This window comes from Varanus komodoensis, unplaced genomic scaffold (genome assembly GCF_004798865.1).
Source record: "Varanus komodoensis strain SLA01 unplaced genomic scaffold, ASM479886v1 scaffold10, whole genome shotgun sequence".
Taxonomy (NCBI): Eukaryota; Metazoa; Chordata; class Lepidosauria; order Squamata; family Varanidae; genus Varanus; species Varanus komodoensis.
Genome location: NW_025335269.1, coordinates 30,314,934 through 30,333,606, shown reverse-complemented (window position 1 = coordinate 30,333,606; position 18,673 = coordinate 30,314,934). Strand labels below are relative to the sequence as shown.

Genomic DNA, 18,673 nt, shown 5'->3' with positions numbered 1-18,673 from the left:
TCTCTCTTTGGGTTGAGGTGTGAAAAGAATGTTAACTCTGTAATGTAGTCTCATGTGTGTCTTTTTTACTTTATACATGCTTCAGAGAAAGACACTCAAGGCTTACTTTCTCAGTGCTACAGCTTGTGAAAGAGTACAGATTCTTGCTAAATATGTGAAAGGCTCAGTTCTTGGCCTGTTGCTGTCCTGGGGGGCAATTCTATGCCTGCTTAGACAGACAAAAGTCCTACAACTCCCAGCATTTCCCAGTCAGTCAGACTGGGTGGGGAATGCTGGGAGTTGTTGGAGTTTTGTCTCTCTTAAACAGAGATAGGATCATAACTTTTGTGAATTCATATAGCTACTCACATTGTATAGTTTCTGTATGGCAATTAGGTTTTTTTCCTTGCATGCAAAGCCACTTTGTCATCTTCTTTGAGGAATGTTCTTTGGACTGTTGTGCTTTATTTTTCATTTCTAGACTGCAGGTTCAGTGAAGCCAAAAGAACCTAGCACCACTGTGGTGAATGTGAGTCCTTCTAAAAACACTCACTTTCGAGTCATTCAGAGTCATGATTCTGAAGAGTTTCCGAACATATCTTCCTCACCTGCCCTTGGGCTAAATGATGTTGTGATTTCCCTGGAAGAAACTGGGATCCAGGAAGCAGAACCTGTGATAAATGAGCCGGACATAGACACACTGGGGGCAGCTGCAGCTCCAGTTCCTGCAAACGAGGAGGCAAAACTGGCTATGACCAGTTTGACACAGCAGGCCAACAAGACAGATTCACCCTCCAAAAAGAAAGGTATAACCGTTTCCTTTTATTTCCATGTTGCTTACATGATTATAATAATAAAAATAGTGTTAGTAGCAGCCGCAGCAATGTAATAATGGAAGCAATATCCCTATGTCAGTCCTCCCTGAAGGAGCATTTTATGTTGCAGAGATGTGGAAATAGAATCTGATCTCTATGGCCAGCATTGGGGAAATCAGGCTCCATTCTGCAGAAAGTCATGAAGGCTTCATGCCATCTCTGGGTGGACCCAGAGCAATAGGCAGTGGGGCCAAGGTATGATTCTTACCAATGTTAAGCTTCCTTGAAAGCAGCTGGAGAAGCCTCTGCATATCTACTCAGAAGTAAGAAGTATTGAGTCACTCAGCAATTTCCTCCATAGGCCTCATGCTTCTCTTCTGCAAGGAAAAGCTCTTATCTCCATTCAGCAATTGATTGGAGGTAAACCCTCCCTTGCTGAGCACTGCGAAAGCAAGCCTCCTTCAGTGCTTGGTAGGAAAAGCTCCTCTGTGCAAACAGCTGTTTTGCTCTGCCATGATAGAGGCCAGGCCTGGGGAGGAAGCTGGTGGGACACCCGGGAAACATCTGCAAGCTGTAGCTGCTTTTCAGGCTGGAGGTTCTCAATACACACCTTAAGTATTAGATAGCAGTGAATTCCACATTGGAGGGTCAGACTCTCCATCTCAAAGGGGCATGAAAAGACTTGGCAGGTTTGTCATTTATTCTCTTTTGAGAACTTGAAGACTTTCACATTGCAGCAAACTCTCCTGTGCTGATTTCAGAGCATGTGTGGTCATGTGCTGTGCAATGGTGCCTTAACAAAGTTGATTTGTGTGCAGCTGTGAAAGTGAAAATGCTCCTGTTTTCATGCAGAGTAGCTCAGGATGCAGGCCACTTCCTCTTTATAAGCTGCTGCTTCTCTTGTGCTCAAGAAAAGATGGGTGGAATCCTTATAGAACGAAGTGAATGGGAGGGGGTTTCCTCATATACCTTAAACTTTCTCTTGTAACTTCAATCCATAATGTCTTCTCTAATGTTCCTGAGAAGACCTTCAATATTTTTTCATAACAGAAAGGAGCAAGCCCGGTACCCCTAGACAGTGCCTGAGGGATCACAGGATGCTTCAGCTTTCCAAATCTGAGGTTGGAGAGCACATTCTGTGGAAAGCTGTGACCCATCCTTCTTTGGAACCATCGTTCTGTGGAAAGCTGTGACCCGTGGTTCTACCAAGCTGTGACCCATGGTTCACCCTTGGAAGAACCATGCCAACCATCGTGGACAGGGAAAAGGTGCCAGAAGGCGCACAGCCAGTTTATAGCTTCAAGGGGAATTTGAGTTCAGACAGCAAAGATGTTCTGGAATGTCAGCAACTACAGGGTCAGATCAAGGCCAGGGAATGCCTGGGGAACAAGGAGGGTGGAGGTGATGGCCAGCCCGCCCATGGGAACAGGGAGATAGCCCAGCAAGGGGTGAAGTTGACACTGGAGCTAATTAGAGCCCCATCTACCAATGGGAGAACTGGGGAAGGACTTGAGATCTGGCCAGGGTGTGCGCCGGGACCTGAGCCGTCTGTCACAAACAGAGTTCTCTCCTGCTGGAGAGGTGATGCCAGTTGCCTTTTCACTAAAGGCATCTTGATTGCTGAGTGCCCTCCCCAGAGAGGCCTGTCTGAGGCTGACCCTGTCACCTTCTTCTCATCAGACGAAGATAGTTTCCCCAGGTTCTTAAAAACCTTTCATTTACGTATAGTCTGCTTGGATTCATAATGTCTGTGGCATAATTAGTGCTTTTGCAAAATGTGTGATATTGATGTTCTTGTCTGTTGTTGAGTTTGTTAATGGCTTAATGCTTGCATTTATGATGTTAATTGCTTTTAACATTTATTGGCCAGGGAATCATGGGCATTGGGCAGCATGTAAATATTATAAACAAATAAGACAAATGAACTCTTACACCAGAGTAGGCAGTACTGTGAAGATGACCTTGATGGAGATGAAGGCAATCAGAATCAGTGACTTCATGCAAGGAAAAAAATGACTGTGGATCTTTAAAATGTTTATTTTCTTAACGTAAACAAGTACATAAGAAAGATTATGAAACAAAGCAAACTGAAATGAACAAAGCAACCTATAATGAACAAAGAGAAAAATTGCCAAAGGAATTCTAAACAAATTCAAACCCCCAAATTTATCCATCTTTCTATCTTTCCACATTCTATGAGAGTTCATCAAAAAATAAATAGTTAATCTATACAGCAAGAAATATTCCAATCATCTCAAATCCTCTTCTGTCTTTTTTCTCTTTTCCAAACTCCCCTCAAATCCCATTAGTCATGCTGAACATAATACAATTTCCATTTATCATTAAATTCTTCTAATGGTCTTCTGTTTACATAGTTAAATTTGCCATCACTGCATATTTAGCTAATCTATCTTTCCATTCTTCAGTTGTTGGGGACTCTGATGATTTCCATTTAGAAGCAATTGTAATTCTTGCTGCAGTTGTCATAGACTTAAGTAACTCTGACATATTCTTTGAAAAGATCTCTGGTGGTATATTCAAAAGCATATTCTTGGGAGTCATAGGAAACTTAATTTTTAAAATTTTCTGTATTTCTGCATGCATCTGTTTCCAGAATCTTTTCGTCATTTCACAAGTCCATCACATATGAAAAAAGTCCCATCTACCCTATTATATTTCCAACATTTTCCATTGTAATGCTTATCTATTTTTTCAATATCTTTTGGAGTAATGTACCACCAAAGGATTTATACCAGTTTTTTCTTAATGCTTGACTAGCAGTGAATTTAACATCTTTCTTTGAAATCGTTTCCCACTGGCTAGGTGGTATTTCTTCTCCAAGATTTTGCTTCCAAATTATCATACTTTTCTTATCTTGATGGCTTTCAGTATCATGCTTTAATAACCATTTGTAAAATCTTCCAAGTAAATGATCATTCTGCTGTATAATCAACGTTTTAAAATGTGTCAGATCTCTTAAGTTGCCTTCTTCTAGTTTTATTTATTTATTTAACATTTTTGTATCCCTCCCTTTGCAGGATCTCAGGGTGGCAATAACATACATAAATAAGACACAGAATCATAAATAAGACACAACATCTTATTTATGTGTTGTGTTTTTCTCTTCAGTTTTGAAATCAGTTGGTGATAAACAAGCCACTGTATATTTTTCCCTTCATCTTTTAGTTGCTGCCAAGATTTGACTTGCCCTTGTTCATCAATTGCATCTCAGTAAGTTATGAGATGGTTATTTCTCCTCAATATTTTTCCATATGCTTCAACTAGGGACATCAGAGGAGAGATTGGAGGTCTATTTTTTTCCCTCATGGAGTACCAAATTTTTATTAGGCTATCTCTTCGCACATGATTGTTGTTTGATATCAAGGCCTTTTTAACTGACTCCTTAACCCACAGAAGATTATGTATTCCATTTTCAGGATCAGCTGTTTGCAACTTTATTTGCCTGTCATTAGCATTTGCAATCCAATCTGCAACATAGACCAGGCCTGCTGCATAATAATACAGCTTCAGATTAGGTACTGCAAGACTTCCTCTCTCTCCTTTACATTCTCAAGAAATTTAAATCTAATCCTTGACTTCTTGCCATTCCACGTAAAAGTATTTAGTTGTTTCTGCTAGTCTTGGAGAACTTTTCTTGATATCGTGATTGGTATCCTCCGAAAGAGAAAATTCAGCGTAGGCAATACATTTATTTTTATAATCGAGATTCTTCCCAACCAAGATGCATTTAGTTTAGTCCATTTTTAAAATCCTTTTGGATCTTCATCCACATTACTTGAAATAGTGTGTCATTATGTCCCATGATATTTCTTCCTAAATATTTGACTGGGTTTGAAGTTATTTCACTGCCTGAATTTTTAAAAATAGTTTTTCATCTTTCTGTTTTGTTACAAAATTTAATATAATTGTTATTTTCTTATTAATCTTGTAGCCAGAATAACGTCCAATTTTTTCAACTTGTTGCATTATATACTGTATGGAGTGGTGTGGGTCAAAACATCAACATAGCATTTCATTTTGTATTCTTCACCTGTTTTAAACCCTTTCATTTTTTGGTCCTGTCTTATCTTTTTTGCTAAGATTTCCAATACAAGGATAAATAAAAGAGGTGATAGAGGACATCCTCAGCGTGTTCCCTCATTCATTTGGAAGCTATTGGATTATACACTGTTAAAATCTTAGCATGTTGTCTAGTATAAATTGCTTGGAGAGTTTTCATTAAAAAAGACTAAGCCACATTGTCAAAGGCTTGCTCCACATCTAAAACGATAAATGCAGCAGCATTCTTCCTCTTTTTCTTGATCCATTCAATCACAAAAAGTATGTTATCTTTTATATTCCTTTTTGGGACAAATCCTGTTTGATCTGCATGAATTGTTTTTCTATACATTTTCTTAGTCTCTCTGCAATTATTGAAGTAAAAAGTTTATAATCCACATTTAATAGTGAGATAGGTTGATAAGAATGTGGTAACGAAACATCATTGCCTTCTTTTTGTGTCAATGTTTTATGAGTTTCCTGCCATGTTGGTGGTAATAGTCCTCCTTCTTTAATTCCATTCATTACTTCTTAATGTGGCAAAATTAATTTTTCCTCTGGGCACATGTAGTACACAGCAGTAAATCCATCAGGGCCAAGTGCTTTTTCTTTTTTCAGTTTACTAATAGGTTGTGATAGATCTTGAACTGTAATAGTATCATTCAATATTTTCCTCTGCTTCAGGGTGAATTTCTCAAGACATGTTTCTTTTATATACTTCTCTATTCCATCTTCTGAAGTTGTTTATATATATATATCTATATATGTATCTGAAAAAAATTAGTAAATTGCTAATGGATTTCCTTTTCAACATATGCCATGCCATTATCTTTCCTCACCCCTCTTACAGACCTTTGTATTTCCTTCTTAAGGCAATATGCTAAGTATCTTCCAGATTTATTTGCATGTTCAAAATGTTTTTGTTTTAAAAATCTTAGCTTCTTTTGTATCTCCTGTGTACCTGTCATGACTAGTTGAATTCATAATTGTCTAAGTTCAGTTAAAATTAATTTGTCTTGTCTTTTATGTTGATCCTCTAATATTTAAATTTGCCCCAAAAGTATTTTTCTTTGTGCTGATTCTCTCTCCTATTTGTTCTTTCTGCCATATTATTTCCAGTGGGTTATGGTCGGAAAGTATCTTGGGTTGGATCTTAACAGCCTCTAGAATCATACTTAGGTTTTTAGATATCCAACACATACCAATCTTTGAATATGTCTGGTGTCTATCAGAAAAAAATATAGTTTCTAAGAGCTCTAGGATTTTTAAAGCATCTTCTAAGTGTAACATTTCCATATAATGAAAAACATTTTTGGGAAGTTTGTTCCCTCTTACCTTTTTAGACTTAGCCTTATTAGGGTCTGTAACTCCATTCATATCATCAATAATCAAAACTTTTCCTTTTTGAAAATCCAATATAGATTGAATTTGTTTTCATAGGAATTTTCTTTTGCATCATTTGGAGCATGTATTGATGCCAATGTATTCGTCCTTCCATTCAGAAATCTTATCTTCAGAACAATGAATCTAGCATCTGGGTCTTTTAATTCTTCTACAACTTTTAAACTTTGATTATTAATATAAATGGCAACTCCTTTCTTTTTAATGTCATCTGAAGTTTCATACACTTTACTCAGCCACTTGTGATTCACATATGAGCAAATCTTTTCTTTATATGAGTTTCTTGAATACTTAGTATATCTGCCCTTTGTTTTCTTAAAAAGTTAAAAGCTTTAGTTCTCTTGGAAGGAGAGTTCATTCCATTAATATTTATTGATAAAATCTTCATTTTGTCTCTTTTAATCTATTTAAGGAGCTCAGACAATCTCTTTTCACATTTATCATCAATTTTCAACATCAAATTCAGAGTTTCCTTGAATTAATTCTTCTCTCATTTTTTCCCCTCTTCCTCCACATCACCTTTCACATTTCTTCATAGCTGTGAATAAACTCACAATTTAACACAACAGCTTAAAGCAGAAATGGGAGGAGGAGAAGCCAAGAAAGAAAAAAGAAAAAAAGAAGGGAGAAGAAAAGGCAAGAAGCAGAGATATATAAGGTCAATTAGTCAGTCTTCTATAAATGTTAAAGTTATTAGTCATATTCTATCTCTAATAAAATATTAGTTTAGATTAATTTGTTTTAAAAAGACATTGTTAAGACATTGCTTTCATAGTGGGGGGGTTTTAGCTTCCATTTTTCTTCCAGTTCAGCAGGTGGCGCTGATGGTCTCCAACTCATTTTGTTGCTGCGTCACGTCTTTGTTCTCTGTTACTTCAAGGCCAGAGGTGAGGGAGATCAGGAAAATCACAGCCTCCCCAAGTCCCAACTCCAATCCAAGCTATCAGGGAAGCATAGTTGTTCTTTGTAATACATCACAAATAAATCAGTTCAGAAGCAGCAACAGAAAGTCTTCCAGCTTGATCAGCGAGCAACTGTCTCAGGGAATGCCAATAGAGAAAGGGAGACAGCTATCTCTCCCACCGTGCCAAAGCTGCAGTCAAGGTCAGTTTGTGGTATCCGTAATTTTGCAAATGTTGAAGTCTTATTGAAGTCTTAATATTAAGTTCAAACATGATGTTAGGAAAATATCAGTTTCAAAGTCCTTTCCAAATAGGTAAACATAAATGCCTTACGAATCTGGATTGCAGCCAGAATCTCATCCTGAAGTCTGAGCTGTCCAGAAAGTACACTTGTCCTTCATCTCAATTTAAAAGCTCCGAAATGAACAAAAAAATACCCTCACCTAATTATCTCATGCCAAGGTCAGTTTGCGCAGTTCATAATAGTAGAAGTAGAAACATTAAACAGATTTGCAAAGGAGACATCATTAATCACCAAGAGTTGTCTGTTTCAGGGTCGTTTCAAAATATGCAAACAAAAATGCCTTAAGTCTAAGTTGCAGCAAGTTAGCATATTGTTCCCTTGGCAAAGAAAATGAAATAATATGAAGAGAAACTGCACAAAAAAGAAAAAAAAATAAAATAAGGAGAAGGGAAAAGGAGAAAAGAAAAGTACCGTATTTTTCTGTGTATAAGATGATACTTTTTCTTTAAAATATTTACCTAAAAATGGAGGGGCGTCTTATACATGGGGGGCCGAGAGGAGAACTGCGGGCGCAATTGGGAGGGAGGCGGGCATGGGTGCGCTTGGGGGGAGATTGGTGTGGACGTGCGTGTGCAGGGAGGCAGGGAGATGGTGGGCACACACGTGCGCAGCAGCAGCAGCTTGCTCACTCGGAGATCGGTAAGAAAAGTGGGGGGCATTCTATACATGGGGGCGTCTTATAGTCGGAAAAATATGGTCTATGTGGTGGTGGTGGGGTTCACTCTATAACTTGTTCAGTTTACCTTATCGGGCCATCTTGCTGTAATTAGAGCTGTAGACCAAAAGTCTTCATGCCCACGTGTCATTTAAAGAGGTAAAGATCCTCTCAAAACTATTTATAAACGTCTAAATGAGATAAGGTGCCGAGCAGCAAACTTTGCTGGTACTTTTCGAGTCAGCATTTCCCTTGAGGTCCATGACTGTGTATTTTGATTCAATATTTATATTCAGTATTTGCCATCAGTATTGTTTCTGTATTTCACAGATAAACGGAGCCGACATCTTGGGGCTGATGGTGTGTATTTAGATGATCTTACAGACATGGAGCCAGAGGTTGCTGCACTCTACTTTCCTAAAAAGTACGTACCGTGTTGCCATTTATAGTGGAGCTGTTTGATCCCACAGAACTTAACAGTGCCTTTTTTCCTTCTTAAAATGAATGTTGAGATTTTTCAGGAAATTTGTCCCTTCTGGTGCATAAGGAGTGTTCAAGCTCTCTAGAATTCTTCAAATATCATCCTGCCCAGTTTGTATTTACAATCACTGCTTGGTCTGTGCAAACAGGAAAATAGCAGAAATTGAGTAGTGATTTCCTAATTTGTACAGTTTTCTTCCATAGACAAAATAGGGATAATTCATTCTACAGAACAAATTTACACATTAGGAAATTTGTGTCAGTCAAACTGGGAAAGTTGTGCAAATCAAACAAAATCATATTTCTAGTATTTGTGAACCTGAGTTTGGGGCTTCAAACAGGGCATGCTTGCATATTTTGTGAGCAAAAAATGAAATTCTCATGCATCCCTATTCCTAACAAGAACATGCTTTTTCTTGCTGTTCTTTTATGGGATTGTATCATCCAATATAGTTTGTCTAAAATCACTAAAATGAGATTTTTCTCTTTTATATTGTCAATGCTTTTCAACATTAGGTGGATTTTAAATTAGGTAGAAAGAACTACTTGACAAAATAAAGGGTGGAAAGAGCTACTTGAAAGAAGCATTAGGTGGAAAGAGCTACTTGACAGAAGAAAGTTATAGGGCAGTGAAGCATTAAGGAAAACACGAAATGTATCTGTAATCACATTTCCAAATTAAACTAACAAACCATTTAAAATTGCTCTCTAGCTTTGCCAATATAAAGTCGGTTGTATTTTCCCTTATTTCTGTTCTCTGCCAATTCAGGGGCCTGTGTGTTTGTCTAGAGACAGATCTGAGTTACAACCAGACTTTAGATTTTCAGAAATGGATGTTAGGTGCTGCATTTTTGTCCCTTTGTGTAATCTGTGTGTACTTGGAGAATGTCACACCTACCAGGTCACTTGTGCAGTCACTATTTTGAAAATGAGCCTGTGCTGCAGATGTTATGACCTCATCTTTAAAATATTTCTATTGCTCTCCCCCTTTTTATATCACCTCATCTGACTTAGAATTTTGGAGAACCCAAAAGCTTGTGTAGCATTTTGGTTGGTATTGCCTAACACTGGATTGCAAATCTGCCTGCACCCCAAAGATTGGATCCATTACCCATGGACCACATCAGCTATTTTTAATTTTTGGACATTTTCAAAAATACCTGTGCAGCCATGAAGGCTAGTAATAGAGCTTTTAAAAATGAAGAATGCCTGGATTCTTTAAAAAAAGGGTTGTTTGTCCATTCAGAGAAGTCTCAGGAGTGTGACAGACTGTCCACTGTCCATTCTAGATAGATTGAAACATCAGAGGCAGCAGGATGAGCCTAGAAGCTAATTTGGAAACACAGTTTTGTCTGAAGTGCAAAGGCTTTTTTTTAAGGGCCTGTGTTTTGAAGCTTTAGCTGTAGAAAATGCTAGAGAGACACAAAATATTTGTTAACAGTATCAAGTGACTGGGAGTATCATGCAAGATGGGGACATTTTTTAAACAGTATGGGTGAGAAAATCACAAAGACAACTACTGATTCTCCTCTTCTCAGTGGTGAACATGCTGCTCCCTCAAAGAATACGAGTGAAGTCCGCACAGCCAATCGGTCTCCTCAATCACTCGGAAGCTCAGGCGTTGACAGTGGCATAGAAAGCACCTCAGATGGAATAAGAGACCTGCCGTCCATTGCCATTTCACTTTGCGGGGGACTTAATGAGAATAAAGAAATATCAAAAGGTATATATGTTTACTACATCATAATGCCTTGTCATTTAATACTAGGGATGGGTGAACATACAGTGCACAAGCTTTGCCAAAATCCTCTTTGTAGTTTAGTTCACATTGTTTTCCTTAGTATGAGCATCTTGTTTTCTTCCTTCATTGGAAAAAATGCACATTTTCTCCTGGGGAAAATGCACATTTCTTAAAAGTGCACTCCTACAGGGTGCAATTTTTCTGATTTTGTTTGCATACTTTAGCAGACTGGGAAAACGCACATTCTAAATGGCTTGCAAGTCTGGGTATCTGCAAACTTTTTCTCTGAAGCTGCAAATGGGATTTATTGAGAGTTTTGCAAGCAGATATGAATTTTATGTACATACCAATTTAATGCTTGGATTCTTTTCTGAAAAACTCTGCTGTGACCTCTTGTGGCTCTGGTATGCTATGGCATGACAGAGCACCATGTCACAAGGGAAATTCATTGCTGGCCACTATTAAAGTTAAATGATGAATTTAGAAGAGTATATTCTCCACCCAGCTGGGAATTTTGGGAAATCATGATACTTTGTATCGCTAATTTTATTCAGCAAGAGCTATTGCCATTAAGAATGCCTTTTGTATTTAAGATTTGAGGCAGTTATATAGGACACAATGGCCATTTTCCTTAAGGCTGAATAACATAAGATTAGAATGCATTCAGATGCAATCTGAAACCAGCCTTGCTGTGGGTTTTTTGTTTCTTCTGAGTAGTGAGCCTTCATTTCTGTCCAGCTTCATAGTGTATTTAACAGGTGTCTACCCGCAATTGGAGTGGCTGCTTCTAGTTTGTCATGCTTCTTGCCCCCAGACGTCATCCCTTTTTAAAATGTTCATTTATTACATCTCTGTACTGTCTAATAACTCAAGCCCTTGGGGCTGTTCACAAATATTAAAAACCCGAAAACATAACATGATGAAATATAAATGTTTTGTATGTATACAAATATATAAAAGCAGTACAATTTCCCTGTTAAAATGATGCTAAAATAGCAGACAGATATTTAAATGAATAATCTGCCTACTGCTTTACCATACTCTTAAAAAAGGTAAACCCTTTGCAAGAAAAGTTGGAAAACATTCCATGATATGAGGAAGAGTAGATGTCTGTCACTGTCCTCAGCCGGCTTCTGTTGCAAGCTGGTAGCAGTGGCGTCTCATGAACATGATTCTGACAGAGAATTGGACTTCTCTGTACAGTGCAGTGAGTGTCTATGCCTGTTCAGCCAAAAGACATGTGTGGGCACCATTATTTGCAAAGATGTGTACACAATTATTTCTTGAGAAGTTAAGAGTTAGTTGTCATGCCTCACATATTTGGCAAAACACCAGAGCTGAAGGTGGATTCTTCTTGCTTACACTTAAGAGCCAGTCTAAGTCTACAATAAGTTCCCATGTCCCTTATGGACTGGATCCTTAAGGCAGGGCTAGGCAGCTGCTGCCCTCCTTCTCCAGTCAAACATAGTCCCCCATTAGGATCCTTTTAGGGGCTTGGCAAATCTCAGGTTTTATCTGTTTGTCAGGAAATGCAAAAAGAGGTTTGCTCATCATCTGACAGGATGCAAAGCACTGCCCAAGAGCCATATTTGGCTTCTGGGTGGGTTGTCACCAGTTGTGTAGGCCTGCCCAGGTGGATGAATGATACAAGATACCCATTCTTACCTCCCTTGTTGACTGTGATTTAAGAAACTGTGAAACAGCAGTGCTATCTCCGCTGTGCATTTCAACATCATTTTGGGCATTAATTGGGGCTCATGCATGCTTCCATTTTATTTATCCTATGAACAGAGAAGTTTTTAGAACAAGAAGTTACATATCAGCAATTTGTGGACAATCCAGCTATTATTGATGACCCTAATCTTGTAGTGAAGATTGGAAGCAAGTGAGTATTGCTTATATTTTGCTTAAAACAACCACCAGAAATATTCAATGCCATTTCCATAGTGGCAGACATAGCGCTGCTCCTTCAGAGATGTGGAATGTTGCCCTGTTCAGCTTGATTTCAGTTTTACAGCAAGCATCCACTCTTGGTTTAACGAAAAGGAATTGCATTAATCCACCTTAATTAGAATTATGTGAAGTTATGGTTTAAGACTTTTATTATTACTGTGCTACTATTACATTTACATCGTATTTCCTCTTGCAAGGAACTTGAGGTGGCTTACATAGTTGCCTTCTCCATTTAATTCCCACAATGACCCTTTGAGGTAACTTAAGTTGAGAATCAGCAACTTATCCATAATTACCCAGTGAATTTCATGGAGACTAGTCCCTGGAGTTCCCAAATTCTCTGCTTCCATGTGATGTTTTACAAATGTTAACGGTGGCACATAAACTATTCTGACCTCCTAGATACTACAACTGGACAACAGCGGCTCCCCTCCTCCTGGCAATGCAGGCGTTCCAGAAACCTTTACCAAAGGTGAGATTGACTGTACAAACCTTTATGAGAAAAAGAGAGCAGATACATTATTCCAACAAGAATTAACAAGAATGAGAATAAGAGGCTATGTGCACCTGATACAGTTGGTGAATCACACTGCTATATTTTCCCAGGCTATTTGTTTCCCTGTATCCCTAACTAATATATGCTTTAAAAAAACCCTTTGAGAGAAAGTTTTCTTCTTTTCCTTTCTTTCCTAGTAGGCTTTCTATTTTTAAGCCTGTGATGAGCAGAAAGTTGCCATCTTAGAGGCTTATGTTCTGTTTGTTTTAAATTATTTTTCAGTTTTTTTAAAAAAATTGTGAATTTCAACAAAACTGTACCAAGAAAAAAAGAAAAGAAATGCAATTAACTTATATAAACTTAATCACTTACAATAGACGTATATGAAATGTGAACCTATGTGCATATATATGTATATGAAAATACAGCTATCATTAAAAATAGTTATGTATAAACTTCAAAAAAGGCTGAGCAAATATCCATTTGCAGATAGCATCTAAATTCCACCAGTTCAAATGCTGAAAGCTTCTTTTAGGTTCTTGATCTATTGTATTATAAGTGGGGAGCATTTATCCTTAACCTTTTATTGTCCAAAGGGCACAGAAAATCCATTTACATTGACCTTGCATTAACGTTCAAGCACAGGTAAATAAGAGAACACATGCATCAGTAAAAATTAAAGGGCATTTCAATACAAAGTTTATATCATAACCTCCTCCCAAAAAGAGGCAACTATTGAACGTTGCCAAAATGTACGGGTAAGAAATGTGTTAGTGCTATTTCACCTCCAGCAATTGGCTAATTTAGAACAAATGTGGCATCTAATAAACATGAAACAAACGTTTTTGCTGAATAAGATGCAACCATTGAGGCTTCTGGCATAGACAGGCGAATGAGTATCCATTCATTGAGTAAAATAGAAAATCCATTTTCCTATTCCATTCCCGCCTAAGATCCTGTGCATCATATGTATTTGCTATTTACTTGCGACTGTGGAATGCACTCCCTAGAGAGGTCCGCCTGGCGCTGTCATTATATGCTTTCTGGCTCTAGGTCAAGACCTTTTTATTTGACCAATATTTTAATGTTAACTGATTTTAATTGTATATTTATTCATTTAACTTATTTTAATTATGTTATTTTTATATTCAGTCATGGCATAGCCAATTTATTTTGTTTAGGATTTATTTTATATTATATTGTACGCCATCCAGAGACGACAGTGATGGACGACCTATAAATGCCATAAATAAATAAATAATAAGCACTCATAAACCTGGATAGTGGGTTGAGATACCTGATCAGCCCTAATAAGTACTTCCAATAATGATAAAGAATCTAAAGCTGTCAAAGAAGCAGAGGCAAATCTAGATTTTAACAAGTGCTGCAGTTCAAATATTTCCATTCAGGTGTGGCAGGTGAATCATATTTAGCACAGAAAGCAGAATATGGCAAGTCATCATCTGGACTCACTAATTATGCATCAAAGTCCATCACATAAGTATTTGCTCCCTAATTTTTAAATCTGGGTTTTCCCATAGTCAATTTAGCATGAGAAAATGGAACAAAGTGTACTTGGTGTGATATTGTATGCCGCACCCCTGACTGCTGTAACTGTATGAGGAACCCTATCCATTTTAGTGTGCCAAGAACCTAATTCCATCTGTTTGGTGAAAAGATCCAGATATAAAGACTCCAAAACCAACTAAAGTAGATTATCTAAGCTAAGAGGAAATTTCCAAAATTTAGTAGCAGTCAACAAGCAAACTCTATGATATAGAACCAAATTTGGAGGCCAGATTTGCCCTCTTTAATTGGAAGATACACAATTTTCAAAGAAAATTGAAAGGAGGAACCCCAAAGAAATTGATATTCAGTTACAAACTGTTCCACTTGTGGATGGCCAATTCATAGTCAATGGCATTTGATAGGGACATACAGCTGCTTAAGATTTGATGAATTCATGGACTTGGTGGTATACATGTTCCTCGTGAACCATGTGGTAGTAAGTTCATGCCTCACATAAAGATCTGCTGGTAGATATTCAAATACATCGACCTGTCAATAGTTCAATATCTTACACTCCATTAGTTTTTTTCTTGTGTCAGAAAAAGCTGCCAAGAGATCAGATTCCATTGGCTGGTCATAACTGGGAAAGGAATCATGTGTGCACACTAAAAGTTTCTTGCTGTTACCACTGATGAATTAGGATTCCCTAAAGCCCTGTCCTGAATCATATGCCAGAGCCATATTCTCTCCTGTGCTCTTGCTCACACATTAACACATAGCTAGTTTCTGCATGCTTATGCACATAGTTAGCTAATTCTGTTCCATCTGTGTTTTGCGGATTGTCAGGTGCCTTTTCTTCTGTTATCCACTCATTGACAGTACTAAATTTTGTCCAAATTTGTTTTTACATAATGTGCAAATTTAAATGTCCAAAAATGCACAAATCCCCCCCAAAATACATGAATTCTCCTAAATTGTGAATGTTTGTATTTTAGTCCATTAGAGGAAATGTGCCTTTTCAGGTACTGTTTTTAAATTTTTCAGATTTTTCTTCGACTAAATTTGCAGACCACTATAGAAAAAATGGTCTGCAAGTCTGTGGAATTTGTGTGACTTGGGAAATACTGGCCCACTACAGAATCCACTAGCTAAATTCATAGAAATCCAAACTCATATGAATCTATTGCAAATTCATCTAACATCTGTCTCTGTGCACATACTTCCTCTTCAATGTTACAGTAAACTAGGCAGGGCAAACCTGATTTTGAAGAGTTGGGACTTTTTTTTTTTTTAATCTCTCAAAAGGCCATAAGCAGGGAGCACAATGAATGTTTGTTTTTGTTAGAATAAGGAGGGCATCTGCATTCATGAATATTCAGTGTCAAATGTGTCATGAAAGCAAATCTTTTTGTCTTCCATAATAAGTGCCTACTGCCTATTTGGATGACACAGTAATACAAATGCTTATATTTGTTTTCTTTTTGTTATATCATCTTATTTACTCTACTGAATACTTTTTAAATAGACATTACACCATTCTTCTAAGTTTCATTATTATTTAGCAAGGACAGGCTATCATCTTGTCCATCTGTGTTCCTTACCAACATATTTTTAAAATAATTTTATTAAGTAGAGACTTCTTTCTCCCCACTCTCCTAAACATTATACTAATGCCTTATGCCTCTTTTTGTTCCCATTTCTTTTCTATTTTTCTTTTTGAATTTTCTAAGTGTTCTTGTTTAAGTTACTTTAGTACAGTTCTGGATACCATTAGGTTTTGCTTTGACAAGATTTGTGGTCCACAGACAGTATGTTTCCTTTAACTCTCTTTCCTTGAGTTTAAATTGTGTGTGATTTCTTTCTTTTAACTTTTGTTTGCATGAATTAGATTACTTTTTGTTCTATTCCATTATTTATGTTACCATCCATTTATCACAGGCCACTGTGGATTCTATAATGAGGGATAAGATGCCAAAAAAAGGTGGACGATGGTGGTTTTCATGGCGAGGGAGGACTACCTCTAGCAAAGAGGTAAGTTTGGAAACTAGATGTACCAAATTTCTTTTCCAGGTTAGGACACCATATATTTGGGGCTCTGTGTATAATCATTAATGAAACTGTTAACAAAATTAACATTTCTGACTGTATCCCCAGGCCATTCAAACGTGGCAGAAAGAAATGCTGAATTCTGAAACTTGTATACATTTATGCAGATATGCACATATTTTTTGTAAAATTATCCTACACATTTTAGTATGTATTTATTTCATCTATGCTCATTACAAGGAAGATAAGGAGTGATGCAGAGTACTGAAGCCTGGTTCCTTGTTACTGGAAACCTTCTCTGGGACATTAGCTTCAGATGTGGTCTGAAGACATATTTTTGCAGCCGTACGAGCTAGAAATTTGCTTTTCAAAAAAATTTAAAAATCTCAGATTCTATAACCTCCATGATATTTGGTGCCATTTCTACAATCCTGCATGCGTGCAGCTGTGCATATATTTCCTCACATAGTGTTTAAGGGCCCTGTCTAATAAAGATGAAGGAATTGCCTTAGGGCGAGATCCACCTAGCTGAGCACTCTGCTTCCGGTGATGCCTAGCCAACTGCCTGTAGGAAGCCATCAGGCAAGGCATGATGGAGATAGCTATGTTAGTACTTTGTGAACATGGATACGCCATGTACCTATCATATTTAATAAGCCACCAATAGATGCCATTAACCTTAACAGCTAGTGCTTTGCCTATGACTGGCTGGAAGAGAAAGGCAAACCAACCGGAATGAGCTCTGAGCTTGGCTGATGCTACAGCCTTGCTCATTCATGCTATTTCTTCATCTATTCAAGTAGGGGAGACAATAGGCTGCGTTCTCTTTTCTGTGCACCAGGGCATTTCTACCACAACTGTGCCTATGAGTTGCAAAATCACATCTGTTCTTCATCTTATTATTTTATCAATAGGAGACAAAGCCTGTACAAGGTCTGAATGGAAAAGAAGAAACAGACACTGTAGACAGGTATCAATAATTTTGCTTCTGCTTTTCAATTTTCTGAATACTTCAGAATTCTTAGCTCATTTTGTTTCTCAACAGTCTTGCAAGCTAAGCTAGTCTAAGAAAAAAAATGCCCCCTGAGGTTTATAGCTGTCCAGGAGTTTGAGCCTATCTCTCCTGTGTGTGTGTGTGTGTGTGTGTGTGTTGTACATGTGCGGAACAAGAGCTGATCTGCACATTTAACATAATAATATGGCAGGCCACCTTTGTTTTCACTATACTACTACAAATACTACACTATACTACTACAAATTGCAGTCGTATACTATTACAAAGTAGGGTTGTGTGCTTGAATGTGAAAGAGAAGTACCTTAGGCAGAGGGTTAACTAGAGTCTCTGCCTTCGATGTGCCAGGCATTTTTTTTTTTTTTTTAATGCGCAGGGAGTTTCTTTTGATCAGGCTGCAATCTTTTGGCTGAGAGGTACTGGCTAGATGACCATAGGGGAGTCTTGGGATTCCCTCTATCCCTTCCCTGTATCCTCACAGCCGGTGCGCTGGAGGAGCATCAAGGGAATCCGCCCCTCAGCCCTCCTTCAGATATCTGTAATCCTGCGAGTTCAGAAGGTGATAGGCAGCCACATTGCACTGTGCTTTAACAGAGCTTTTTCATGTGATTATTCTGAATCAGCCTTGTGTGTGTCTTTGTGTGCATGGCAGCCAGATTGCCAAGCATATAGTTTTTCATCATTACCAATGATGCAAGACAATGATAAAAGCACAGATTCTGGCATCAATTGCAGTCATTGATGTCCAGTGCTTAGGAAAACTAGCCTGAAACTTCTTGGACATTTTCACTTGGTGTGGTGGAATTACTCCACAGTAAATATTCTAAACTCTTGCCTACACCCCTGGAGAGTTGAGGTCAATGCTGACAGAGGGCTGGATGGACAGAGGGCTTAAGGCAGTTTCCAATGTTCCTAGTTTAAAAATTGGTCCTAGTGCTGTTAAAGACTAGTTTGAATAATTCTAATCATTTGACAGTGAAACAAGATTCATTTAAAAATAAGGATTTATTGTTGGAGCAAAACCATTTCAGTTCAGTACTGCTTAGAAAGTTTGAGACATGTATCATAAATGAAGGGTGCTAAGCAGACCCTGTTAATTAAACTCAAGGATATCTCTTGGCTGTGTATTTGTGTGCATTTACTTGGTATAAATAAGGAGACTCATTGTCTTATTGCTAGTGATGGTGGTGGGGAATTCCATGGAAAGTACCATTGCACCATTCTGGGAGATTTCCCAAAAAAATTAGTACAGCGGTGCCTTGTAATTCCTTACGACTTAATTCCTTTCAGGAGGCTGTTTGAATTGTTCAAAGCCTGAATC

General features: G+C 37.8%; 1 protein-coding gene across 3 annotated transcripts in view; it reads left to right on the top strand.

Annotated features, from left to right (window-relative positions):
* The window catches only part of LPIN1 (lipin 1), a 57,820-nt gene that overhangs the window by 23,290 nt on the left and 15,857 nt on the right, over nucleotides 1–18,673 (top strand). For 2 of the 3 annotated variants that reach the window (XM_044417955.1, XM_044417945.1), the window contains 7 exons: nucleotides 461–785; nucleotides 8,446–8,539; nucleotides 10,134–10,318; nucleotides 12,128–12,221; nucleotides 12,692–12,761; nucleotides 16,233–16,325; nucleotides 17,255–17,310. In XM_044417955.1, the coding sequence (XP_044273890.1) occupies nucleotides 461–785; nucleotides 8,446–8,539; nucleotides 10,134–10,318; nucleotides 12,128–12,221; nucleotides 12,692–12,761; nucleotides 16,233–16,325; nucleotides 17,255–17,310 (917 nt within the window). Of the gene's footprint in view, nucleotides 1–460; nucleotides 786–8,445; nucleotides 8,540–10,133; nucleotides 10,319–12,127; nucleotides 12,222–12,691; nucleotides 12,762–16,024; nucleotides 16,103–16,232; nucleotides 16,326–17,254; nucleotides 17,311–18,673 lie in introns of all 3 variants that reach the window. The other variant, XM_044417966.1, reaches the window with a different exon arrangement.